Source organism: Anguilla rostrata, chromosome 2 (assembly GCF_018555375.3).
Source record: "Anguilla rostrata isolate EN2019 chromosome 2, ASM1855537v3, whole genome shotgun sequence".
In the NCBI taxonomy this organism is placed as follows: Eukaryota; Metazoa; Chordata; class Actinopteri; order Anguilliformes; family Anguillidae; genus Anguilla; species Anguilla rostrata.
In genome coordinates this window covers 64,901,272-64,927,145 of record NC_057934.1, presented here as the reverse complement: position 1 = coordinate 64,927,145, position 25,874 = coordinate 64,901,272, and the positions used below count along the sequence as shown (strand labels likewise).

Genomic DNA, 25,874 nt, shown 5'->3' with positions numbered 1-25,874 from the left:
AGGAAATGCAGCAATAGAATCCTTGGTTGCACTGGGAAACCATTAACCTGATTTCGGTCAAATTGCGCTGCCTTCCTTATGTATTCTGCTGGGCACTGTACCACTTTTGGAATCATTGGACCATGTTAAAAAAACAACAAAAAAACAAAAAAAACAGCTGGACCTTTAACTGCCCTTAGAGGAGCGTGTTGTCGCAGGGATTTGTTTTTGTGTGGCTCAGGTGTGGTGGGGGACGAGACACTGATTTGTTTCTGCCTTCCAGCAGTTTTGTGAGGAATGTGTAAATTATTCACCGTCCCTCTCAACCCCCTCACACTTAAATTGGAGCCGGGGTTCAGGAATGGGTTGGGTCCGGGGGGGGGGGGGCGGGGGTGGTCATGGTGTAAGAAGGCAAGGATTAGGAGAACAGATACGGGCACGTGCACTACTGCCGCGGTGCGCTGCTTTGTGTACCGTTGGAAATTTCCACTGGTTTGTGAGCCTCGCCCTTCCCTCTCAGTGAGGTGGGGGTGGGGGGGGGGGGGGGGTGTGTTGTTGACAGGGTCGCCAAGCAAGCTGCAGAAAGTGGGCGTGTCTGTTTGGAGAGCACAGTGGTACGTCCCAGGCCGTGACGCCGTCTCTACCGTGGGGATGCAAGTTTGGGCCTGACTTTACAGAGGGCTCCTGCACAGACACCTCCGTAAATGTTAAACAGCCTTCAGACAAGTTACAAGGCGTGTGTGTGTGTGTGTGTGGGGTGGGGGGTGAGAGAGAAAGAAAGAACAAATCTACTGGCATAAATGATTTTTATTCCCTGTTTTCGCACTCATCTCTTTTCTTACATTCAATTCACTCATAATGGTGAGACATGAAAAGCTCACCCTCACAGATAACGTTCACAGTAGATGCACTTCTACAGGCGCGGCTCGCATTCACAGTTAGTTTTTCATCGTCTGAAGCCCACTGGCAGTTTTTTTGTAAGGCACTTTGCTCAATGACAGTACAATGCTTCCCTTCTGGGATTTGAATGCATGACTCAGCTATCTTACATACACTTCTGCTTTTTTATAAATATATACGCAACAGTTGGTCATTTACCTTTGTTGACTCAGCTTCACATTAGCGGCCTGCTGTGTTACACCAGTTTGCTTGTAAGCGATAGTGCAGTATGCATTTGGAAACACAGTATCCACATTCACACTGCTATGTACTTCTGTCCTGTAGGATGTGCACTCCCTTCGTCCTTCAGCCATTATCTTGGTAAAACAAACTGAAATACCCGTACAAAAATGTCCATTATGAGTGCAATGTCTCGATTAACAATCATGTTGAATATGTTAAAAAGGATTTCCGCACAAAGGTCTTATAACAAGGTAGTGCTTGCTGTCAGAACTGAGGTAGAGACTGGAGGCTAAGGTTTGGCTGGGGAGGTGTCGTATGACTCCAGCCATTCTTAAGTCTTTTTTTTGGGTCCTTTTCACACAAACAAGGGCTGAAAGGGCTTAGCTTGGGGGGGGGGCGCAGTTGAATCATCAGTAGCTTTTGGGCAAGGAGATAAGGGGGGTTGTTGTGAATGTGAATTGGTGACAAAGAACAAGAACAACCAGTTCAACAAGACGGTGCTGGCCCATCCCTCACACAAGAATGCGGTGCTGCTTCCCGTAGAATGGTGTGGCACGTTTAAGGGAAGCTGGCAGATGTGGTGATGTGCTTCTAAATTTGGCTTTGCATGCCTGGACAGGAGAAAGTAGAGTACTGTATTTTGTGATGACGATGTTCAGGATGCAGACTAAACTTTCTACACTCCGGCACTGAAAGATATTCACAAGTTATGCACTATCCCTGCTAAACTGGATCAAAATGCAAGACAACGACAGCAAGGGGCTATGACATTTAGTTGATCTGGTGTACAGTTGACAATTTACGATCAGTGCAGAAATGACAGAGAGTAGTCGATGATTCAGTTATAAACCATCTCACTTAAGGACCTGTATTGCTTTGGCAACCAATGTGTGCCACCCACTTTTTCAGCAACTGCCTTGACTGATGGGCCCGTATGGTACGGTTCCCTTGCTTCTCAGCTTTTAAATACAACCGTGATGGAGAGGCTTGTGTCCATGTGTCGATAACAGAAGCCAGAGAAAGGTGATTCTGTCCGTGTAGATGGCAGGAAATTCAATACATAGATGGTCATGTTGATACATGCATATTCACATGTAGGCACACACAGGAAGTAGAAGGTGGCTATAAAGGTACTTCCTAATTTTGTAAAAAAATAAAATAAAATAAAATAAAAAATAACAAACTTGCTTATGTTTATAGCCTAGAGGTACGTTGGAGTATCTTTTGTAATTGCTTAATCAACAACACTCATTTTTCTGACTTCTGTACCTCTGTTTTTCCACCAACTTCAGCTACCTACCTATTTTTTTCCACCACCTTCATCTATTGTACAGCTGAGTTGTACGGGGCATTCAGTCCTGTGTCTACTTAAATTGGTTGGCAGGCTGACCTCTCATATCAGTGACCTCTCTGTCTCATGTCTCTCATTTTGAGCCCTCTTTGCTGCCCCTCCGGTGTCACTCATTCGCTCTCTGACGTCCGAGGGCAGGACTTCCAGGATGTGCTGCTCTACAACTATCCCGCTCAGTTTCAGCACGGGGCAGTCCCCGATTTCCAGGGGCAAGGACTCCAGGCGGTTCCCCTTGAGCTCCAGCCTCACCAGCTGGGCCAGGCTGGAGACGCGGGGGGACAGGGAGGCCAGGTTGTTGTTCCCCAGCAGCAGGGACTTGAGGCGCTTGCAGGAGAAGAGCTCGTCGGGCAGCGAGTCCAGGGAGTTGGACGCCGCTGCAAAGTACTGGAGGCTCTGCAGGATGCCCACCTCGGGGGGCAGGGAGCTGAGCCCGTTGTGGGAGACGTCGAGGTGCCGTAGCTTGGTGCAGTAGAAGAGCCTGCCGGGGAGTTTGCGGATCTTGTTCCAGCTCAGGTCCAGGGTCTCCAGGGCGCGCAGCTTGCTGATGTGCTCGGGGACGTACAGGAGGGCGTTGTGCCAGAGCCTGAGAGTGACCAGGCGGCGGCAGTGCTGCAGGCTCATGATCTCCTCCACCGACGATAGCTTGTTCTCCTTCATGTCCAGCTCCTGCAGGTTGGCCAGGCTGAAGACGGCGCTGGGTATGCGCTCCAGCTCGCAGCCCACCAGCTCCAGGGAGGTGAGGTTTCCCAGCTTCTTCAGGCTGCTGAAGGCCTGCAGCTTCACGCCCTCGTTGTAGATGCACAGCCGCTGCAGCTGCTCGCCGGTGTCCGACACGCTGGCCGGGATCTTGGCCAGCCGGCAACGCAGGGTCAGCACCCGCAGGTTCTTGAGCCCCCGCAGGGTGTCGAGGGAGGCGTTCCGGGAGACCTCGTGAGTTAGGGAGCCCGTCAGGTGCAGCTCCTCCAGCCCGTTCAAGGTGTACGTCCACATGGGGATCTGCTCCAGCCCCTCGAAGGAGAGCCGCAGGACCTTAAGGCGGTCGCGCAGGTTGTTCAGAGCAGCCAGCTGCAGTTTGATGGGGCAGTGGATCAGGCAGAGCTCCTGCAGGGAGGTGAGCTGGGAGATGCTGGCCGGGATGGTGATGTCCTTGAGGAGCTCCAGTTTGAGGGACTCCACCTCGGTTATCTCGAAGAGGGTGTCCGGCAGCCCCGGGAGCATGAACAGGTGAATTTCCAGCCTGTTGCTGGCATTCTGGGACAGCTTCTGCCGCAGCTTCTTAGCCGTCCACTCGTGGTTGAGGTTGACCTGCCCCAGCCGGCTCTCGCTGACCTCCGATAGGAAAACGGCAAAGCGCTTGGAGTACAGGGCGTCGTACTGGTCGCTGAGGTGCAGGAGGAAGGCAAAGTCATTCTTGACATCTGGAATGTCATTGATGCCCGTCTCCAGGCGCACACTCTCAAAGGAATACTCCTTCAGTGGCCTATGGAAGAGCCAGTACAGAGTATAGATGCACAAAACACCATATACCCCAACAAAGCAGATGTAGCAGTAGGCCAATTTGGAGAAAAGGTGGGCTTTGACGTGGTTGCAGCAATAAACATCATAGCCTGTCAGCTCCTCTGGCACAGAACACCGAACTACGATCTCAATATTGGACACAAGGGCAGAATTGTAGATGGTAATGAGGAGAAATTTGAAGACCTTGAGGGACGTCTGCAGCACATACATGAGGTAGAGCAGATCAGCCTCCTCCACATGAGTACGAAACTTTTTCACCTTTTCAAACAGAGCTTTGGCCTGTTCCCCTTCCTTCTTGTCCAGAACAGAGATCGTCTGCGGGGCCTCCAAAGCCTTCTTCTCTTGATTGGACTTGACCGAGGAAGAGCGCACCAAGCCTGCGGTCTCCTCATCAAGAGATGAAGCATCTGCAGCTGATTTTGACATGGTGTTCCTCCTCCAGATGTCCATCTTCTCCTCCCCACGCTCCTCAGACACCTCGCTGAGGGCCCGCGTGGTCCAGGGGGAGTCAAAGCACTTACCCAGGATGGTGACGAAGAGTTCAATCTTGGAAGAGGTGCCGGGGAACTTGAACCAAAAGCTACTGGCCACCATGAAGATCATTGTGTGGATAACCACCAGGTACGGGAAGTATTTACCGTACCAGTGCACAGCTCTCTCGTAGCAGTAGTGGTTGATGAAGACATACTGGTGTATGTCCAGGTCGTTCTTCTTTCCAAAGAGCTCACGTGATGCATTTTTAAAAATTGGCGTGTTCTTCTCGTTGTCATGGTGTTCTGATATGTGGCTGCAGTCGATTTTATCCGGGGAGGAGACCGCAAGGTGGCTCGGGAGACAGGAAATTTTATCCTGCGTCAGCTGTTTTGAAGAAAGCAGAGTTGCAAGTGTTACAGCAATAAGGCATCCGTCTATGGCTACCACTGCATCCTATTCTATTCAGGTGTCCCCTGAAGACACTGCAGGTGCATCGCAGTACTGTAACCTAATCTTTGAGGTTAAGTGAAACTTCATTGATTAAATTGAGAGTTCATTGGTGAAAGAAGCACATGGCAGGACCCTTGAACTTTCCACCTCAGGACACATTACATCAACCCACACATTTCTGATGGGTCCTTCCATCTGTTGGAGAAACAAAACGGATACTACTAACAGAATTTAAAATCCGTTAAGAGGTTTTCCCTTTCACTTTTTAACAGTAGACATGACAAATGTACATACTACTCATTATCTCCGGCTACGTGCTGGATTTAGTTATTTTGTTCAAATAAATTCCTCATTGGGATTCAACTCCTCCTTATCACCCAAACAAGCATCTGATCTGGACACATCAGCTTTTGTGAAATACCAGCCTAAGATTGCTATAGCCAAAATTCTAAAACGGCAGAATTAGTCTTTAGGCACAGTGCGCTGCAGTGACCTTAAAGGGTCATTCAGCCTCACTTTTACCAGCTCCTACCGTAGATAAGACCAAGGCTTAATATCCCTGGGTGACACCAAACAATGGAGGCCCAATTAAAAGAAAATAAATCTATTTAGTAGTGGTTTAATAAATAAGGCTGAAAGTGGCTGTGTTGCTGTGTTGAAGTGTTGCTAGAATTTTCAGATAATGAAGGCCACCCACTCGAGACAACAGAAGTTTAAGACCTCTTCTCAGTTGGGCACAGATAGTAAGCTCACTTTAAAGTCTGTTGAGTGAGAGGCAGCTCCTTCTCTTGTCAGTGATATCTGCTTTATATTGTGCTGTTGAGTAGCACAGTACAAATGATTTAAGGACCCAACTCTTCATAAATGCAGCTGTCTGCTGTGTTAAGATATTTTTTTCCACACTGGGACTTCCATAAGTCTTCTGGTTCTTACCTGTAAGGTGCAGCCAAATACACCAATCATGAGCATGACAATGCATAGGTACTCTGTGAACACATCCCACCATGGCTTCAGAACCCTGAACTGGGGGTTCCGGTCCGAGGCAAACTGCCGGAACTCATTCACTGGGATCATCCTGAACCTTGAGGGATGGAGAGGATGGGTAAGAGAAGCATGGACGAGAATATGAATTAAATGCAAAATCTACTACTAATGGCTCACAAAATACACTACATGGCCAAGAGTATGTAGACACCTGACATACAACATCTCATCCAGAATTATGTGCATTAATATGAAGTTGGTCCACCCTTTGTTGCTATAACAACCTCCACTCTCCTGGGAAGGCTTTATGCTAGATATTGGAGCACTGCTGCATGGATTTGCTTCCATTCAGCCAGAAGAGCATTAGTGAGGTTGGGCACTGATTGGGCGATTAGGCCTGGCTCACAGGTGGCTTTCCAACTGATCCCAAAAATGTTGGATGGTGTTGAGGTCAGGGCTCTGTGCAGGCCAGTGAAGTTATTCCACTCGACAAAACCATATGGACCTTGCTGTGTGCCCAGGGGCATTGTCATGCTGGAACAGGAAAAGGTCTTCCCAAAACAGTTAGGGAAGCACAGAATAGAATCGTTTACAATGTTATTGTATGCTTTAGCATTAAGATTTGCCTTCACTGGAACTAAGGGGCCTAGACCAAACCATGAAAAACAGCCCTAGACCAAGGGGTGTCCAGATACTTTTGGTATAGTGTATTAACTTGTTTTAAAGCAAAACCTGTCTTCAAAACATTTCAGATTTGTAGATGCTGCATATAGAACAGAATTGGTCATTTATTTATTGTGCTCAAACTTGGGTTAATAGGCTGATTAACTGGCTTGAACCAGAGCACAGTTGTGCATAATAATTCAAAGAGAGATGAAATAAATTGTATATATTTACTAACAACAGACTACTCTAAATGTGTGTCAGTAATGTGAAGCATTACACCAGTGTCAAGTTTTATGGGTAATCAAGTGGGGAAACCTGAGCAGCCTTCAAGCTAACAGTCTGTGAAGGGGAAACCCCGTTTTCTCTTTTGTTTCTCGCGTGTAGAGTTTCAGAGCAAAGAGCATAACATAAAAGACCGGTAGGTACCCAAAACACACAAACTAGTTTGGCAACACCAGGAAGAAAAAAATGCAGAAGAGCTTCGTTCTTTTGAAGGGGATATCTGTAATTTCACCTAACAAAGCAACTGGCTAAAATTCAAATAGGCGGCAAAACATAGTGTAGAGTAGAATCGCAGGTGTCTGAGAAAATGTGTGGTGTGTTTCGTTTGATTATTAAATTAACGCGATTAAGGAGGCAGGCCCAACCGGCTAATTAAGTAAAATATTACGTTATGTGTATTTTAATGTTTTAAACATATTCCTTAAAATAAATATCAACCGGTAATCAGTGTTGAGAAAATTCTAACAAGACAATTCAGATGAAATTCCATTCTATGTAGCCTATTAATAAGTTATACTGTAGGCTAAATCTGTCCCTACTGGTTTCCGTAATGCACGAAATTTGAATAAGAAAGATGCGCTCCAAATATCACATTTATGCTTTGTTCACAAATTTTAATAAAAGGAAGTGTTTCCATCGTGTGGATACAGTCGGAAAAACATACTTTTCGTTATAAATTGTCCGAATGATATGTGGAAATTATTATCGTCTACATCCGACAACGTGTTGGAATTTTACATGTTCTTAGGCCAACACATTTATTTATTTATTTATTTATTTATTTATTTATTTATTTGTTTGTTTGTTTGTTTGTTTGGTATCTCAAATCACAATAAATACCGGACTTTTCTTTAAACAGTTACAGTCGATCCATGGTGGAAAAAAACTCAACACTTCAAGTATAGATCTTGATCAGATCCAGTTCAGGTTACCTGTTGATAACTTCAAACTCAGTATAGCTACGAACGCAACTCCAGAACTTTCCTAAACTCTTAAAATGTGTTTAACACATAAACTCGAAGCTGTACTAATACTAATTTAGGGTACTTCAAAAACAAATCGTTAATTAGAAGGATAGAACAAAATGTATCACGCTTTAATTTTTTACCTGCGCTCGTGCACACTCCACAGCCGGTAAGCTCCACCAGGTCAGCACTGTCCTAAAAAAATATACGGGATTGTATCCATCACAAAGAAAGGCTTCTGCGTGTATAATAATCCCACCCTACCCGTATGTTTCAGACAGGATTGTCAATTTATATTCACCGAGCGAATTACTGACTTTCAAATTACTGTAACCAGACTGGGGTCTACGCGGAACACAACCTGTCGACCAATACGCCAGGTAAAAGTGCGCTACTGCTCCTCGCCTCGCGCAGCTGCGCACAAGCAAGAAAAACGTAGTGAACAAAGCCGGCCTTGACTGAAGGGGCTTTGTAGTTTTGCGTGGAGGTGATGGGTGAATGTGAATTAAAAAAAAACATAAATAACAATACTACTACAAAGATCTACGATTAGTCTATCATTAAATGACTGCACTTAATACTAATACTACAAATAGGCTACTATCATAATCACCAACGTTGCTACCATTTTTTCCTCACAATAATAATTATGTTTACTGAATTATTTATTTATTTATTTAAATAACGGGGATATTATATTAATTGTATCAATCAATCAAATCGATTTAGCGGAGAAGTGTATTGTTCTTGTATTGTTCAGGCTGAATATGAGATAACGGCATACAAAGGACGATAGGCAAATCATTTTCATTATAATTGCGATCAGACAAGACGTCTAGGACGAAAGCTCGGAACAGAAATGCAACAGGTATGTAAATAAATAAATAAATACATTAAAAAGTTCACATAATTAACAGAATATCCATACCTACCATCAGCGAGTTTGAACTGTAAACCTGAACAATCTGAGCTCTAGCTGTGATTACACAATTTCAGAATCACGATCTCTATGACATTCCCGTGGTAAATTCATCTAGTACATGCGAAGTGTCCACAGACATGAGGAACCTAATTGATGACCGTGACATTGTGACCAGAGAATTATAATTTGTTTTTGACTTTAATATCCAGTTATTGCTGACATTCTACAACTTGTGTACTACTGACATAAAATTAAAGAAATAATAATAAGTGCACTTTCATAGTATGCCTACGTGTTCCAGCACTGAACTGTACGTCAAACTTTATTTTAGCCTACTTTGGTGTCCCCTGGTGGTCATAAACCAACATTTATCCACACCACACATCCGCCTAAGAGCATGAGCGCTTTCAGGTGTCCGTTCATTAAGCCTGGATTAAGAAAATTTAACCAGTTGCAGGGAAAAATGTTAAAAGTAGTGTAAACAATTCATTTTATTAATATCGGAACCGTAGTGATGTGATTTACATGAGTTTTGGAGGGTCATACCTGGGGAGTTTACATGTATACGGATAGTATTTTACTTGGAGTATTAAGATGACCCAAGTCTCGGTCATCATGCTTTAGCGGAGCTTATCTTTGTCCGCTATGAAGCTTTACCTGTTGAAGTTTTATTCTTGTTGTGTGGATGCATTTCTTCACGCAGTGTTGCTCGTTTCTTCAGCTTTGATCATACGAGTAAAATGCAAATGTTTAGAAAAATATTTGTACATTATAGTTTCTTATGCTAAAGAATGGATTATTTAATGCTATGTAAAAGTTGTGCGAATTGCTCTGGATAAGAGCGTCTGCTAAGTGCCTGTAATGTAATGAATCCTGATTCAAAATAGATATAAATAATAAAGAATGTCCCATCATCATAAGAACTGTTTGCCTTAAGCAATTATAAGACCACCCGAAGTTTCCTCGGGCACATCGATTATGAGCGTTCATCAGTATTCAGCTGACATGAACTGGATTATTACACTGAGTAACTGGAACTGGCAGTAGACAATTGAGAAAGACTGAGTATGTTTTACAATAAACAAATACTTTAATATACAATGCGTTTGTTATACACTCCGTTTTTGCTTCAAAATTTACAAAGCGTTTGTTTTAAATAATCAGGTGATGTTAAATCTGAACTAAGAAAAACTCGTCCCTTTCATTTGGAGAAGCAAAATAAAATTCAGCACTCACAGGCATTTATCCTAAATACAACACATGCTCCGTCAGCAAGAAACGATATAAGAATCCAATTCTTTACAAAGTGTAAGTCCGTAAGAGAAAAAAAAAAATCTAAAAAAAAAAGCTTTAGAATTCTGTACAAGACTGTATGGAATATCAACATACAAAATGCTACTCGTTTAAGAAAAAAAAAAGAAAAAAATGAACTTGTAGCTTTAACTGCTGTTACAAATACATTTCCTACAACCAATGAAATTTCTGTTTGAGAGACCAGGCCCCCCATTTGAAGTAAAATTTTAATTTACGTTCATTTTTGTTTGGGGAAAAACGCAAGGTGCTGAGTAGAAGTGGTGTGAATGCAATATATTAAAAAACACAATCGCAGGGATATTTTTGTAGCGTTCTTACATTCATCACCACTCCGCTGAACAAAAGTCCTGCAGCTCTGAAGCTCGTCGCCACAGTTCCCCTTCGCAAGAGCTCTCAGATACAAAGCCGATATAGCGGGCATGTAATACACGCGATGTCTCGTCCAAAACCACAGTTGACAAGCTTCGTTTCTGGCTTGCGTAGAGCACCAGTAGCACCACCCTCCCATCTCCAAAACCACAGAGTGTGCGCAAATATACTGATCGAGCGGTCAGGTAAGACGACGTCGCATTGCGGTCGCAGAAGTCTCCAGTCTCTTCCAGCTCTTCGTGTGGCCCAAAGGATACCTAACTTCCCCATTTTTATACCCGCATCCCCTTTATTCCCCCACTCATTGTCCACGCTGGTTGGCCTTCAAAAATAATCGGTATGTCTCTCTGTTACCTCTCTCAGAGGTCCAAATCATTCACAGGTCTTAATAATCTGTGCTTTAAAAAAATCCAGCTAGAAAAAACTTTTTTTTTTTCTTGACAGCTATAAAGTCCATGTAAGGTCTGAAAAGTACTTCTCTGTGAAGCGACTGATTACCTGAAAATTAATTGAAGATCTGGGATGACCTCTTTAAACGGTGACCGTGTGTTAAGACCTGAGATAAAATAAAAAATAACCAGGAACCCCTGGGGTCCCGAAAGGCTGGAATTTGCTGTGTTCCATTTGATGGATGACAGTGACAGTGAGAGAAACGAACCTGAAGCTTATGAAGCTGCTCCCCTTTTCAGAGCCAAGTGGAGCAGCAGGGGTCCAGAGGGGTAAACAGCAGATTCAGCCCATGGGTTGGCGAGACTGCCTGTGTGTGTCTGTGTACGCGCGTGTGCGTGCGTCTGTGTGTGTGTGTGAGTGCCTGTGTGTGTATGTATGTGCGTGTCTGTGTGTGGTGTGTGTATGTGATGTGCTCGTGTGTGTGGTGTGCTGGTGTGTGGCTGTGTGGCTGTGTGTGTGAGTGCCTGGTGTGCGTCGCTGTGTGTGTGCGTGCGTGCGTGTGTGTATGTATGTGCGTGTCTGTGTGTGTGTGTGTGTGTGTGAGTGCCTGTGTGTGTGCGTGATGCAGGTGAGCATGCGCACGCGCACAGAGAATGAGGTTTCTCGTTAAGCTGTGGTCTAGTGCTTCTGACACGGGGCCAGGTCCTTCCTGCAGGGCTCCATGGTGACGGCCACGCCCACGCCGCTCCTGCCCGACGTCATCCTGGTGACCTCCGCCCACGTGTCCGTCTCCGGGTCGTAGCGCTCCACGCTGTCCAGAAAGGTGTTCCCGTCGTACCCGCCTGGAGCCGGGGAGGAAGAGGAAGAGGAAGACGCAGACCGTCATTTCGGCCCACGGCGAGGCTTTCCCTGCGCCGCGCGGCGGCCGGGGGGGCGCGGTGTCTCTGGCTAATTTGCGCGAGCAAGGGCGTCAAAATAAAAGCGGTTTTATTTGCTACTGCCTGCTTTTCTCACACGCGCCGTCCTAACGGTTCCACAGCATTGGCAGTAAATTAAATCTTTTACGAACGGCTTCAGGGTAATTGAAGACCGCTGGGAATCACGCTGCTCAGAACTGTTAGCCGATACCAACAGGTCGCACCGAGAAGGCGCTCTCGAGAGTAAACGCTGCTGCAGACATCACCGTTAGGACCCAACGTGCTGTGTGAGCTGCGGTGTCGAACAGGTTCTGTTTCAGCACGCGGACACTGAATTTCAGCAGGAACTGCGGCTTTCAAAAGCCGTATCAGAGGTGAGATCATACAGCACAGGGGTCCACAGCCCTAGGCCTGGAGAGACAGGGTCCGCCGCTTTTTCCTTTTATTAATGGTTTTCCCGCCTTTCTTCTTCACCATCGGCGCTCATTCCTGCAGCCTCCGCTGTTGATTTGGGAGAGCGCAGACACGCGTGTGCTCCTAACAAGCACTACGAGTCAGCCTCACAGAGACGCTTCACCTGCAGCCTGAGAGGCGGACTGCGTGCGCCCCACTGACCAGCAGGGGGTGCTAGCGCGCAATGAGTCGCCGTCATTCTGGCCGACTGATAATCCTGCTTTCTTTGGCTTTGGGTGATGTTAGATCCGGCTGTGCGTCGCCTAGCCGGGCTGCTAGCCACAGCGAGCACTGGCACGACCAGACTGAGAACCGGGGGGTGTACTACGAAAGAAGCTTAACAAACCCAGGGTTTCTTTGTGTTAGCTGACCTCACAAAACCTAACAACCGCAATCGAGCTTAACCGGTACCACGAAAGTGGTTATCAATTTATGGAGGTAATTTTGTAGCAAAAGTCACAAATACGTAAACGATTTCACAAATATGTAAACCGCGAGTTGCAAATATGTAGACTGGAGCCGCAAATATGTAGAATAGGTTCACAAATATGTCACATGAGTCACAGTTGTGCTAATGGGCTAATGCTAACGCTTTGGTGGGGACTTTCTTCCAACCAATCAGACGAGAGTATTCGGGATGACGTTTCACTGCCGTTCAGTGGTAACATTGCATATTGAGACATAATGACGGGAACAGGCCAATCAGCCTTAATTAGGTCTCTAAATAATGGCACGGCCAAAACTCCCCCGAGCTCTACGGGATTCTGCAGGAATGGAGAGGCCCTATCCCAAGCTGACTGGTCAAAGGGCAGCTAATTCGACAGCCTGAACGTAACCTGGCCCGGACCGGGTTAGCCATGCAGCGTAAGTTGCCATGGAGACGTACCCCGATGTAAAGTGCGTCAGCTTCGTGATGTGGAAAACCCAGGGTTATGGCTTAAATTAGCTCGCTAACCCGTAACCTCGCTACGTAGTGCACCCCTCAGAGCTACAACAGTCTGACCCACCAGGCAGCCCAAGATCTGCCGGTTAAAAGACTGTTGCTCCCAAGAACATACTTATAAGAATGAGAACACATTTCTAATTAAACCAGCACGTTTCTGAACCCCAACAAGACAGATTTACGAGTTACACCTTTCATTTAATCTAAAAGTTCTCTCTTTTTTTTTTTTTACCGCTTCTTGGCTGACTGAACAAAGCCCCGCTTTGTTCTGAAGTTAACCTCAGAACGACAGAACCCGTTCGCACTCAGGCGAGGCGAGTGAGCCGAGAGTCACCCGTCATGTGACGCGGGTGAGAGTGAAGAGCAGCAGGCCCCTGTGGTTCCCCCCGGGCTGGGGTTCAGGGGCTCAGTGGCGGGGGGGGGGGGTGCGCGCTGTACTGTGTTAAAGGCGCGCTGCGGCTCACCCAGCACGTAGATGCGCCCGTGATGCGTGGTGACGCCCAGCGCGCTGCGGCGGTGCCTCATGGACGCCACCGGGCTCCAGCTGTCGCTCTCCACGTCGTAGCGCTCCACGCTGTTCAGCTGGTTGGTGCCGTCGTAGCCGCCCATCACGAAGATGGAGCTGCCCAGGGCGCACACTCCTGACGGGGAGGGGGGGGGGGGTCAGCACGGGCACAGAGGCCCATAAAACTGCAGCAGCTGAGGGCTGTATAATCCCTAAGATTGACAGCTCTCTGTAACACTGGCCTTTCCCAACGCCTGTCCTCAGCTCACGCTCCAGTGAGATGTGTATATATATATATACGTTTTTTTTTTGACTGGATAACGATCAGGATTTGCTATAAAGATCCATGGGCTTACTGTCAAGCATAGAGAGGAATACATATTTACAGCTCATTAATGTCACAGTGTAATTAAGCATCCGGCTCTCCGGTCTGATCAATGAAGAGCTCCTCTGTGACAGAAGCCAGAGTGCCACAGGGCAGCCCTGGAGCAGCTGACTGCTGAGTCAGGCTGTGATGTAATGCTAAGAGTGGCTGTGTGTGCGTGTCTCTGTGTCTGTGCGCGTGTGTGTGTGTGTCTGCGCACGTGTGCGTGTGTGAGTGCCTGCGTGTGTGTCTGCGCGTGTGTGTTTGTATGTGTGTGTGTGAGTGCCTGTGTGTTTGTCTCTGTGTCTGTGTCTCTGTGTCTACGCGTGTGTGTGTGTGTGTCTGTGTCTCTGTGCGCGCGCGTGTGTGTGTGTGTGTGTGTGTGTGTGTGTGTGTGTGTGTCTGTATGTGTGTGTGTGAGTGCCTGTGTGTTTGTCTCTGTGTGTGCGCGTGTGTGTGCGTGTCCTCACCCGCCCCGCTGCGCACGGTGTTCATGGGCGCCGTGCTCCTCCACTCGTCCCTCTCCGGGTTGTAGCACTCGGAGGAGCTGAGCCGGTGCGTGCCGTCGAACCCGCCCACCGCGTACAGCAGCCGGTTTATCACGGCCACGCCCACCCCGATGCGCCGCGTCAGCATGGGCGCCACCAGCTGCCACGAGTCCCTCTCGGGGTCATACCTGGGGAACGGAGCGCGCTCAGTCAGTCACTCGCACGCCAACGTCCCCGCAAAACAACGTCCCCGCAAAACAACGTCCCCGCAAAACAACGTCCGCTTTGGGCTTTTATTTAAACAAAGCGGCTCTAAACTGCTAAGAGTGGCGGAGCAGGACAATGAAAGCACCCCAAAGACACATACAAATAATGTTGTAGTAGAAGTCCGACCGGTTTAGAAAAGCTGGCTCAGGGGAACTATTTAAAAGATGCAGCTGGACGGACACAATGGAGTGACTTTCAACCAGCCTGAAGGGAAAACAAGACAAGGTCAAAAACTAGTATGTGGCTGGACTGGCCGACCAATGGTGTAACTTCATGACTCGGCCGACCAATGGTGTAAATTCTTCACTCAGTGACTCAGTCGCAGACATTCGCGTTTATAGGGCGGGCCCCGCTGTTGCAATCCAGCCAAAAATGATTTAACGAGAGAAGACAAAGACTTCAGCCAGCACACAGGGAACATTGTTACAGTTGCTCAATCATAGGTGTGAAAGTGAAAGTTAATCCGAATCGACAAAACTGTTGTGTCACTTCACGCTACAGATGGTTTTAAGAGGAAGCATTTCTTTCTTATAGGAAGTTGTGTTCCAGAGTGGAAAAAACAGCTCTGTGGAACAATGGCTCACTCAAAAGCCATTCATGAATGAGTTCCAGATTTAGAAAGACACTTCACAAAGGCCCCTCACAGAAGAGACCAAACTCCACCTAACGTAGCTGTGAAAGAGAAAGCTAAAAGGACAAACAGAAACGAGCACTGGAGCCAAGCAACACCCCACCAGAACGGACCACCCACCCGAACCATGCCCAGACACGCCTTCCGCCCCGCCACCCGCCCGTTCCCATCGGTCAGAACTTGCCTCTCCACGCTGTTGTGGTGGATGCAGCCGTGCGAGCCGCCCACGGCGTAGATCATGCCGTCGATGACGCCGACGCCGATGCGGTTGCGCGGGACGCTCATGGGCGCGCACGGCGACCAGCAGTTGTTCATGGGGTTGTAGCAGTCCAGCGTGTTGGAGTCCATGTTGCCGTCGGGCGCGTTGTTGCGGCCCCCGACCGCGTAGAAGAGCCCGCTGATCACGCACGCCGCCAGGCCGCTGCGCGGCACCTGCAGGTCCGCCAGCCGCAGCCAGGCCCCCGTGCAGGGGTTGTAGGCCTCCAGGTAGCTGAGCGACTGGCGGAAGTAGCCGCCGGCCGTGTAGATGAGCTGCGGCACCTTGGGCGTGCGGCAGGACAGCACCTTGGTGGGCTTGTGCAGCGTGAGGTCCTGGAAGATCTGCGAGAGGTAGTCCTTGCACTGCGCGTCCCACTTGAGCAGCTCGCAGCGCTGCAGCTGCAGCTGCAGGAAGTGCGGCGTGAGCGAGTGGCAGCGCACCGCCTGCAGCAGCGCCTGCACGTACGGCCGGCGGTTCTCGCGGTCGTACTGCACCCAGGCCACGCACGCGTGGAACACCTCCGACTCGCAGCGCACGTTCAGCTCGTCCCGGCTGATCAGCGTCACCAGCTGGCAGTGCGACAGGTTGAAGAACTCCTCCTGGGTGGCCACCTGAGCGGGGGCGGGGGGGGGAGGGGGGGGGGACAGAGCGGGAGAGGCTCAGGCAAGCCGGCCGCACACGCGCCAAAACTACGCCGCAAACTACCAAGTCAGGAAATTAAACGATACTCGATATGCCAGCAGTCATAAACCCTGCACTAGGATTAGCAGCAGGATTCTCAGACAAAACAATTGGGATTTAATTTTATGACAAATGGATTAACAGTTAAATGTGACAGTTTAAAAGTAAATGTGCGCCGATTTTAACGGTAAATAAATGTGCAGTGATCCTGAGAGGCCGACGGTTTACTCGAGAGAGAGCATCACCGTTCTCAGGGTCAGTACAGAATGCCTGAGGGATCACCCAGCCATACAGAGGTCAGTTAGTGCAGTCACACATAAACACACACAGTCACACACACACACACACACGCGCACGCACACACGCATGCACGCACACCTACACTTTGCACCTTCTTCCCTGTTTGACACACACACATGCACACATACCTACACTTTGCACCTTCTTCCCTGTTTCTCTCTCTCACACACACACACACACACACACACACAACTACACTTTGAACCTTCTTCCCTGTTTGACACACACACACACACACACACTTTGCACCTTCTTCCCTGTTTGCTAGGCTTAAGCCCGTAGACTGGAGTTCCCCTAAAACTCACTGCTTACCATCACTAAACTGTCAGTTGTGATTAAATCATGCCACGTACCAATTATGAAACGAAAGGTTACTGTTCAAAAAAATAATCAAAGCCAAGGTCCGTTTGGCTGCTTGCACACTGCAGCTTCAAGACTAAGGGCACTCGACACATCAAAATCCGTTAAAGGGCATTTGAATCTGCCTTCAGGTTTGAGTCATGACACCAGGTCATGTCCAGCTGACCTCCACCCACACCCCGTCACTCCTAGCATGTTCTAACTAGGCGATATTGGTATGCGCCAGTTTTCTCTAGAATTTTCCAGATCAACTGAAGAGAAGCTCTGATTTTTTCCAGGAAACGACAGGAAGGAGCGGCCACTCCAGCCAAGAGGACTTTGCCTGAGTGACTCGACGCAGGCCGACAGCCGCAAAGCCCAAAGACTGCCACTGAGGCTTCTCTGTTCGGTCACGCCGGTTTGACATTTTCCGCTCCGCCAACAAAATCCCCCCATTCATTACGCAACATTACTCCGGTCACGCCGACAGGAGTTTGAGAATCAGCACAGAGATCCCCTCTTTGTGCCGACAGAACCCGAGGAACGCCCGTGCTGCGCGTACGAGGCAGGCACGCTCGGTGAGGGCCGTGCGTTTGCGGTAGAGACGCACGCGCACACCTCGCGTGAAGCACTCGAAGTGGGGGGGGGATTACAGGAAGGAGAAGACGAGGCGTGTCTGGTGCGTGTGCGGAACGCCGCGATGATGAGTCACCTGCCGTCTGTCAGAGCAAACCCTAACGAAAGCCCTCCCCTCCCCTCCCCTCCCCCCTTCCTCACGCAGTAGAGTTTTAAGTGCAGTCCCACGCATTCCTCCACGCATGACTCAGTCAAAGTTAACTCTGCCAACACAGCACCAGGCTGGATATCTAAAGCAGTTGTTTGCACGGGCACGGGAGGCAGAGGACAGAAAGCACACACTGGAGAAACTTACAGCGTTACCTCACAGCGCACAGTCGCTGCAGGAGGCCTGACCAGGGCCCTAATTAAACGTGAGGAGGCGGTAAAGGCATCACAAACACTTTCACCACGAGAGGAAGTGGCCCACCCCACCGCTACAGGGAAGTGGGTCTTAGTCTGAATTAAATCAACAAGACTACAGGATCAGGACGTGCACTTCAAATGCAAAGTGAACAAACAATGGTGAAGGTCAGGACTGACCGTAAAAGCAAACTACTACAAACCTCTCCCATTTACAAATGGGAAACTATGGACTGCTAGAAACCAATATTTTTAAAAAAGAAAGAAAGAAAACATTAACAAAACTACTGCTTCTAGTTTTATCGATGTAATGATTTACAAGCTACTCTGATTACATGACAACCAGCATGCCACGCACGCAGTAGAGAAAGGCCAAGAACAGTCACTGGAAGTTCAGCTCGGCTGCCAAACAGACCCCTGTTGTGACTGGCTAAGCACGTTTTTATTCAACTCATTCATGCACACACTCATTACTTTGAGTCTGGGACTCAAGTTCAGTCCTTTTCTGTGGTGTGGGTTGAATAAAACAGAAATATTAACAGATAAAAACAAAAATGAGACCCAAAACAAAAAAGACATCGCCCTCTCACCCTCTGAACTATTGCCTACTGAAGCAAGTTAATAAGCAAACGATTCCTTCTAAATATTCCACAAACACTGCTGTCAGCTACCCGGCAATGTCACTGCTGTAATTATAGCCACCCGGTGACTTGGTGTGTATTTTTCTGGGTAAATGTGAAGGACGAGGGAGCAGTGACGCTAAACGGGACCCGGCCAGCGTGTTTCCAGTCAAAACAGAAAATCTGCTCCAGCTCCTCTCAAGGAAAGGGCTGCGAGCGTCCCTGTAAACTGCAGCGTACGGACTGCATGTGTGTGTGTGTGTGCGTGGTGAGCGCGTAGAAGACGAGTGTGTTGTAGTGCAGTGTGTGTGTTGTGTGTGGGAGAGTATGTGAGATAGAGCGGTCAGGTGCGATGGGGTGTGTGTGTGTGTGTGCGCTGGACTGAGCGCGTGTAAGAATGAGAGTGTGTGTGTGTGCGTGTGTGTGTGTGAGAGAGAGAGTAAGTGTGGATAAGAGCGTGTCTGCATGCGTGTGTGCACCATTGTGTGTGTGTGTGAGAGTGAGTGTGTATAAGTGTATGCATATGCGTGCGTACATCACGTATATGTGATTGCGTGTGTGTGTGTGCATGCGTGTGCGTGCGTGCGTGTATGTGTATGTGTGTGTGCGCGTGTGCGCCGCGTATGTGTGTGTGTGCGCGCGCATGTGTATGTGAGTGTGGAATCCGATTGCTGACCTGGCTGAAGTTCATGTAGATGTACTCTCGGGCCTTCTGGTGCAGCTCGGTGCAGCCGATCTGCTCGGCGAAGCTGGCGATGCCGATGGCGTTGCTGGGGTCCAGCTGCTGCACCAGGAAGTCGCAGCAGGCCTTGACCACGCTGTCGATCTGGTACATCACCGCCCCGTTCATCACGTGGATCACGCACTTCTCCCCCACCGAGATGCTGGCGGTGTAGGCGAACTCGATCAGCCGCTCCATCACCTGGGGCAGAGGGGCGACTCAGTCACTACACACAACCGGAGTCAGCGGGGGACCCACCCGACACCTTCAACCGCTCTGAGAAACCTGGCACAAGGAAGGGATGTTTCTATTTCCAGAGTCTTTAAGAGGCATTTGGGGACAGCACTACCATAGATAGCGAATAGAATGGGGACTGGGTGGGTGAGTTTTTGGTTTATATTTACCAGGGCCCACAGTATCGCCTCTGCCCAGTAACTTTTCCTCATACATCAAGAGCAAGGCTTTACAGACCCAAAGGCACACCACTTCTCCCCCTCTCCCACACTCGAGACTTTCACTCACTCACTCACACACGAGCACTCACTCATACACACTCTCACTCACTCACTCTCTCTCTCACACACACACAGCCCCCCCCTCCAGAGCCGCGCACTAACCCTCGGGTGGATGCCCTCGATGGGGACCACCTCCATGCCGCACTCCTTCAGGCCGTTGGTGAACATGGCGCGGAAGACGGGCGAGGAGGAGGCCAGCACCACCTTGTGGGCCACGAAGTCGACGGCGTCCAGGTCACTGTACTTGACGCGCAGCGTGACGTCGCAGAGCTGGCGCTCCAGGCGCAGCTCGTTCATGATGGCGAAGGCGGCCGCCGTGTGGCTCTCCAGCGTGTAGCTGAAGACGCGGTGGCCGTTGCGCGTGGACGGCGTCACCTCCGCCTTGCACTCCGTCATGCCCGCCGCGTACATCCTCACCTCCGGCGGGGACCCCGCGCGTGCATCCTCGCTCGCCAGCGCACAGCAGGGGGGGAGCGCAGGGAATTATGGGACGGGAGGAACTACGCAGCAGGGCTGGAAAGCGCCGCTTTTTTTTTTTTTTTTTTTAAGGAGCAGGCAATGCAAAAAATTCTTCGGGACTAATGGACTAATTTGTCAGGCCGGGCTTAGAAAGGCTGGACGAAAATCAGACGCCACACTCTCAGACAGCAACGGAAAGGTCAGGCAGCTCTGCGCTTAAAGACGTCTGTGACCGGGACAACACCGATAGCTCCCTGACTCCCTTCATTTGAATTCTGCCAAAGGCAAACTGCCTAAAAAACACTGGGGTGACTGTGCTGCTCAAACTCTCATTGTTATCTTGTGTGCAAGAGGCGCAGTTTCTTTAAGGGCTTAGACAGACGGCGTTTGATGCATGAGCAAGCATTGCTTCTATTCTCTGAGTGACCTGCCGCAATCCATGTCCAGTGCAATGCTTTTAGAGGCTGGAATTAACTTGTGCAATCATTTCTCAGTGAAGTGGCTCTCTCGACCCCCGATGCCTAGCCATTTTAAGTGGTCGGAAATCATCTGCTGAATCATTGGAATCGGTGCTGCGTACACTTTGACAAAAACACATGAAGAATATAGTCCCGGAGGAGCTGCCAGAAACATGGGCTTTCCTGCACTGTTCTTGGGGCGGTTTCTCCTGGTTCCTGGTTGTTAAGGAGACCGGCGTTGGAAGGGAAAGCAGGAAATTCTATGCTGCGTTAAAAATGTAGCAGGTTGGACTCGCTTAGCTGGGAGAAAGGTTTTCCGGTGACTTTTTTGTTTTTGTTGGCAAAGACAGTGTCCTACTTTTGTCTTCAGATGGGGAGTTAATAACCTTGTTTTTTTTCTTTCAAAGCAACAAAAAATAGCTAACAGGTCAGCTTTCTGTGGGGTGAGAAATTCTTCTCTTTTTTATACTGCAATTTGAAAATACTAAAGCGGCATAGAATTTAAACCAAAATAAGAAATAATCCAGTTTCAATGCCCATTTACTGACAGCAACTGTTGTATAATTAAAAAATTAAAAAATAATCATAGCATCATATTTATGAACTGCCTTGTCTTCACCAGGTCCAGCAACACAATGACTGTCGAATTACCTCTAGAGATAGTATGCAAAAACTGCACCGGCTTTTAAGATGCCACTTACAAACTGAAGACTGGAGCTTTGAACCTAAATTTTGTATCACAACCACAGGTAGAGCGAGTTTGAAGGACTGTGCAGGCTTTTTGAAGAGAGCTGACGCGGACGACGGAAACGTCTTCTCAAAATGGAGGTACTCAGCCAGCAGTGAACGCACTTCTCAAAGGTTTCGATGAGGTCTGCCAAGGCACTGGAGCGGGGTTCTCCACACACCTCTCTTCCAGTCAACTTGAGCTGCTTTCAAGAAGATGTCCCTGCTTGCTCCGAAACCTGCAGAAACAGTGCAGGTCAAACGGTCAGTCCAGACACACACACCACTCTCAAGGAGACTATAAATTCAGGACTGCAACACAACCCCCCCCCCCCCCCGTTTAACCTGTCATCGTGCAAAAATACATTTAAAAAAAAAAAAAAAAAGGTAAAAATGGCCAAACGACCAAACAACAGACATATCTGCCAAATCAGGGGGAATACAGGAAAGTAACACACCCAGCAATGTCAAAGTACAGTCCAGCAGTCTAACAACAACTAACTTATTACAGTGACAATGACTGCTGGTTTCAACTTCAAATTTCACATTTGCATAACCATTAACCCTATATTTTCATTGTGAAAACAATGCTGCATTCATTGTGTTTGCCATTTGAAACAGGCTTCGTTTTAATAAAATTAAGAGCAGCTTTGATCAGCAACCCCTGTACCACGGCAAAGGCAAATGCATTGTACTACAAAAATAGAAGAAAAAAAAGCATCAATTAATTCTCCCTTGAGTAACGATTTGAGATTGGACATAACGCATTACACCTAAAGTGAGTCCAAATAGGCAAGAGATTAAACACATTCTGCAGTGCTGCTTCTGGGAGATGAAGTCCATAAAAACAGTTAATTAAGAAGTCTCAGTTGCTTTGAACGACAACTTCTATTATCACCGCTGTGCAGTGAGCTAACATTTTGCATTCTGCACTCAAACCTCCTTGAGTCCTAATTACGATTCAAGAGGGTTTGCGGAAGGCATCACAGTAATGCCAATACATAAAAGTTCTGAACGTAATAATCGCACTATTTCAGACGAAGTTTTCACTATGCCTGGCATGTTAAAGCAAGGCCTCTGGTTTGATATTGGCACGCTGTTACTATAGCTGATCGTTTAATTTAACCGGTCAGCGTGACTTTGCCTTCAAGTCCGAGTCCTGTGACAACACAAAAAGAAAGCGATGTAACGTTCGCAGACAGCGATAAACATACACACAAAAACAATCACGTGGACACTGACAATTAATTTCTGAATGCTTTATGAAAGTGATCAAAATTGGGATGACGTACTTAATTTTATAGCCAGAAGTATTTCTGAACACGAGAAAACTTAGTTCTTGCCATGTAAAAATATTACAATTTATTCTAAATATTCATAAATACCATTAAATAATGTGTAACACACTGTTAATCGTTTAGACGCCACAACTATTTTGTAGAATGAACTGCGACCTGTAACTATGAAAAGCATAATAAACAAGACAAATAGGTTTAAAAGGTCAGGACCTCACAAGGTTACTGAAAAAGACAATCGCAGTTAAGTTAGTTATCTTGTAAAAGTAGGTTTAGTAACTAGACAGTCACTGTTTTCCGACATAACCGCTAATTACGATACATAGTGTGAATGCTTGGGTACATTAACGTTACGCCTAACACTCTAGTTTAGAGTGTTAGGTTAGAGCATACGTGCCATTAGTTTAAAATCGAAAGGCCTGAGATCCCCGGGCTATGGTACAAGCTACCAGTAATTCCCCCGCCCAGAATACAGTAACTACACCAGCCGACTCCGCGGACCTAACTAGATAAAGAAAGCCTGCTGCTGAGAAGGCAGCAGGCTTTCTCAGCAGCAACATTGTGCCGTTGGCCAAGCGTGTCTTTAGGTCTTTTTAAATTCAGTGCTGCTAGGATGGTAAGAATACTTTTCCAAACGACCACCGATAAAAAATTAAAAAAAACTTAGACTAGCTGCATGTTAGCACAAGTGACTACAGTCAGAAGTAGACTAGTCTAAGCAAGACGCCGAACTAAAGTAACGTCAGCGGTTGGGTGTTTTACCCTATATGGACAGCGAACACAACTTTCTCTTACATTTAATTATTCATCGAACGCAACTGTTAATGTTTAATGGATCCAGTTACCTAGGTAGATATCCGCATTTGTAACTGGTATGCAATAAAACTAGCCTGGTTTGGCAAACATCCCAAGCAGAAAACGTTAACTTTACGCGAGTTCGTCAATAATTTCAACATGTCAATAAGACAGTTGTGTTTGAAGTGTTTTTCGCTAGGAGCTACACATTCAGCTGTCATACATGTTGGCATCGGGAGTAACGTTATAGTTTAAAAAAAATAAAGCTGTGTAACGCTGTCTAAATAGATCGGCGGTCATCCTTGTTGAATGTGATTACTAATTCGCATGACATTTCATCTTAGATAACAAACATTAGTGTTGGCTAACGTTACTGTGCAAGTTGGCAAACAAACTTGTTTATGCAGCCCCATGCATTGATTAAGCAAATCCTCTGAGCGTAAAGGGCCGTCTAACACTGCTGTTCATCGTCAGTTCCACGAGAAATGCGACAAGAGGGAATCTTAGCTAGCTTGCAAAATATGTTGGTCTGGCAAAACGCCTTAGCTCCTCGTCTTAAATAAGAACAGGACGTACGCTTTAATCAGGGAGGTGGGGTAAAGGAGCTGTGTGTAACGTAATGTTACCAAAACAAGAGCCAGAACGACCCTGTGCTAAAATGAAAAATCTTGCAAGCCAGCTAGCAATACTAACGTGGGTGGCCACGATCCTTCTTCATATTTCAATGTCACGGTGAAATAACATCAATATCCAAACACGATTTAAGTTCTAGCTATATACCTAAACATGTAGTCGAGATAGCCAGCCTTAGGTCGTTACACATCTATAAAGACACTTTAAGTTAAATAGGTTACATTATTCAATTTCGCTACTCAGTTGTTTCCTACTTTTCATCAAACTAGAAGACAAACAAACTGAGTACTGATAGTACGGACAAAGACGGCTAACGCTAAATTTTAAAAAATGAGTCATAATGCAATGGCACGGCATTACACACGAAGAATGTAGTTAATTCAGTTAGCTACAGTTAGCAACCTGGCTAAAAGCGAGCCATCTCGCTAAGGTTTTCACAGAACTACTAGCAATAGCAAGCTAATGAGAATCGTACGCGATAGCAATTTCAAAACATCAGCGCGGACCATTGTCGTTACAACAGAAAACTATAACTAAAAGACGTGCGAAAACAACGGCTCTGTCAAGGTATACGAATAAACCTGATAACATAACAGCTTAAAATCGTACTTACATACAAATACAAACATACAGCGTTCAATTCTTCCATTTCTGAGTGCGCGCTACGGAATAGAGGACCTAGGGAAAGCAGTAACTCACCATGACTAAGCATTGTACTAACCTGATCTCAGTGCCAAAATAAGAGCGGGCCCAAGACTGCAATGGTTATCCTCGATTGAAGGGAGGGAGGGAGACTTTTACGGAAGTATACGGGGAAATTTTGAAAGAGGAAGTATAGCAGCGCTTTTGAATCTTGGCTGTTTTCTATGGACCTAGGATGGACGAGTATGGATACCGTCTTCTTTAAGAGCGGTCTCAGTCAATCAAATTATTTACACAGTTGGCTATGCATCAACAATTGTCAAAACAGTGTTAATGACGTGATAGCGTATACAAGTCATTTAGAGTTGGAAGTTAAAAGGAGCATTTAACATGAAGAGGAGTGAAGCCCTTGTCATATATATGTCGCATAATATCATTTCACAATATCAGACGACGTAGTCTTAGTATACCAGCTTAGTTGGTATACTGTGTCATTGTGACTCGGCAATTGTCGTTACTGCTTTTTTCTGGATTACAGTGCATTGCGCAAACAACAAAACGTGCAGTGCGATAACCCACATATCGTGCATAGGCTCCATTTAATTTATGGCAAACATAATCTTCATGCTCCACCAGTAAGATCTGCAAGGGTTACCTAGATTTTTAGGGAGACACTTCAGTTATAATACTTAACGAGTCATCGTGTATCATCATAGGTTTGTCTGGACTAGGCTACTGCCTTGTGTTGTTCCGAATACTCAAATGAACCACACATGCTTTATAAAATAAGATCTGCCACAAGGTGTCACCCCACGTCAAGCGTTCTCCCATAGCAATCCCCGTGCAGCGGTTTATGCAGCTTCATAAGTAAAAATATTATATTACGCATTCGTGTTGTATTCGAGAGGGGTTGAAATTTCGGGTCAATCTTAACGCAGTTGTTCTGCATCCGTAAATTATTGTGTCTTTCATTTTCCATAAAGAATGCCCTGGATGGCATTCTTAAAGAGATACGTAACAGCTGCCCTTGAATGAACTCTGAATGAAATAAAAAGGTCAGCAAGGAATACATTACTTTGTCATACAACTTTGATCGAAC

The 25,874-nt window shown here is 47.1% G+C and overlaps 2 protein-coding genes across 2 annotated transcripts; both read right to left on the bottom strand.

Moving 5' to 3' along the window:
- Positions 1 to 768: 768 nt before the first annotated feature.
- On the bottom strand, positions 769 to 11,234 carry si:zfos-323e3.4 (volume-regulated anion channel subunit LRRC8E). The gene is made up of 3 exons (XM_064323969.1): positions 7,935 to 11,234; positions 5,828 to 5,975; positions 769 to 4,828 (listed from the first exon to the last, which is right to left on the bottom strand). Exons 2-3 carry the CDS (start codon positions 5,966 to 5,968, stop codon positions 2,495 to 2,497), a joined length of 2,475 nt encoding a protein of 824 aa, XP_064180039.1. The 5' UTR covers positions 5,969 to 5,975; positions 7,935 to 11,234; the 3' UTR covers positions 769 to 2,494.
- An 85-nt stretch (positions 11,235 to 11,319) lies between these two features.
- On the bottom strand, positions 11,320 to 21,392 carry keap1b (kelch-like ECH-associated protein 1b). The gene is made up of 6 exons (XM_064323966.1): positions 19,870 to 21,392; positions 19,208 to 19,453; positions 15,539 to 16,224; positions 14,439 to 14,644; positions 13,564 to 13,740; positions 11,320 to 11,628 (listed from the first exon to the last, which is right to left on the bottom strand). Exons 1-6 carry the CDS (start codon positions 20,176 to 20,178, stop codon positions 11,465 to 11,467), a joined length of 1,788 nt encoding a protein of 595 aa, XP_064180036.1. The 5' UTR covers positions 20,179 to 21,392; the 3' UTR covers positions 11,320 to 11,464.
- Positions 21,393 to 25,874: the final 4,482 nt, after the last annotated feature.

Coding starts and splice junctions, on each gene's coding strand:
- keap1b (XM_064323966.1), bottom strand. CDS start 20,178: ATGTACGCGGCGGGCATGACGGAGTGCAAGGCGGAGGTGACGCCGTCC. Junction 16,225..19,207: donor TCTACATGAACTTCAGCCAG/GTCAGCAATCGG, acceptor GCCCCCGCTCAG/GTGGCCACCCAGGAGGAGTT. Junction 11,629..13,563: donor CGGGCGCATCTACGTGCTGG/GTGAGCCGCAGC, acceptor CCCCGGCTCCAG/GCGGGTACGACGGGAACACC.
- si:zfos-323e3.4 (XM_064323969.1), bottom strand. CDS start 5,968: ATGATCCCAGTGAATGAGTTCCGGCAGTTTGCCTCGGACCGGAACCCC. Junction 4,829..5,827: donor TATTTGGCTGCACCTTACAG/GTAAGAACCAGA, acceptor TCTTCAAAACAG/CTGACGCAGGATAAAATTTC.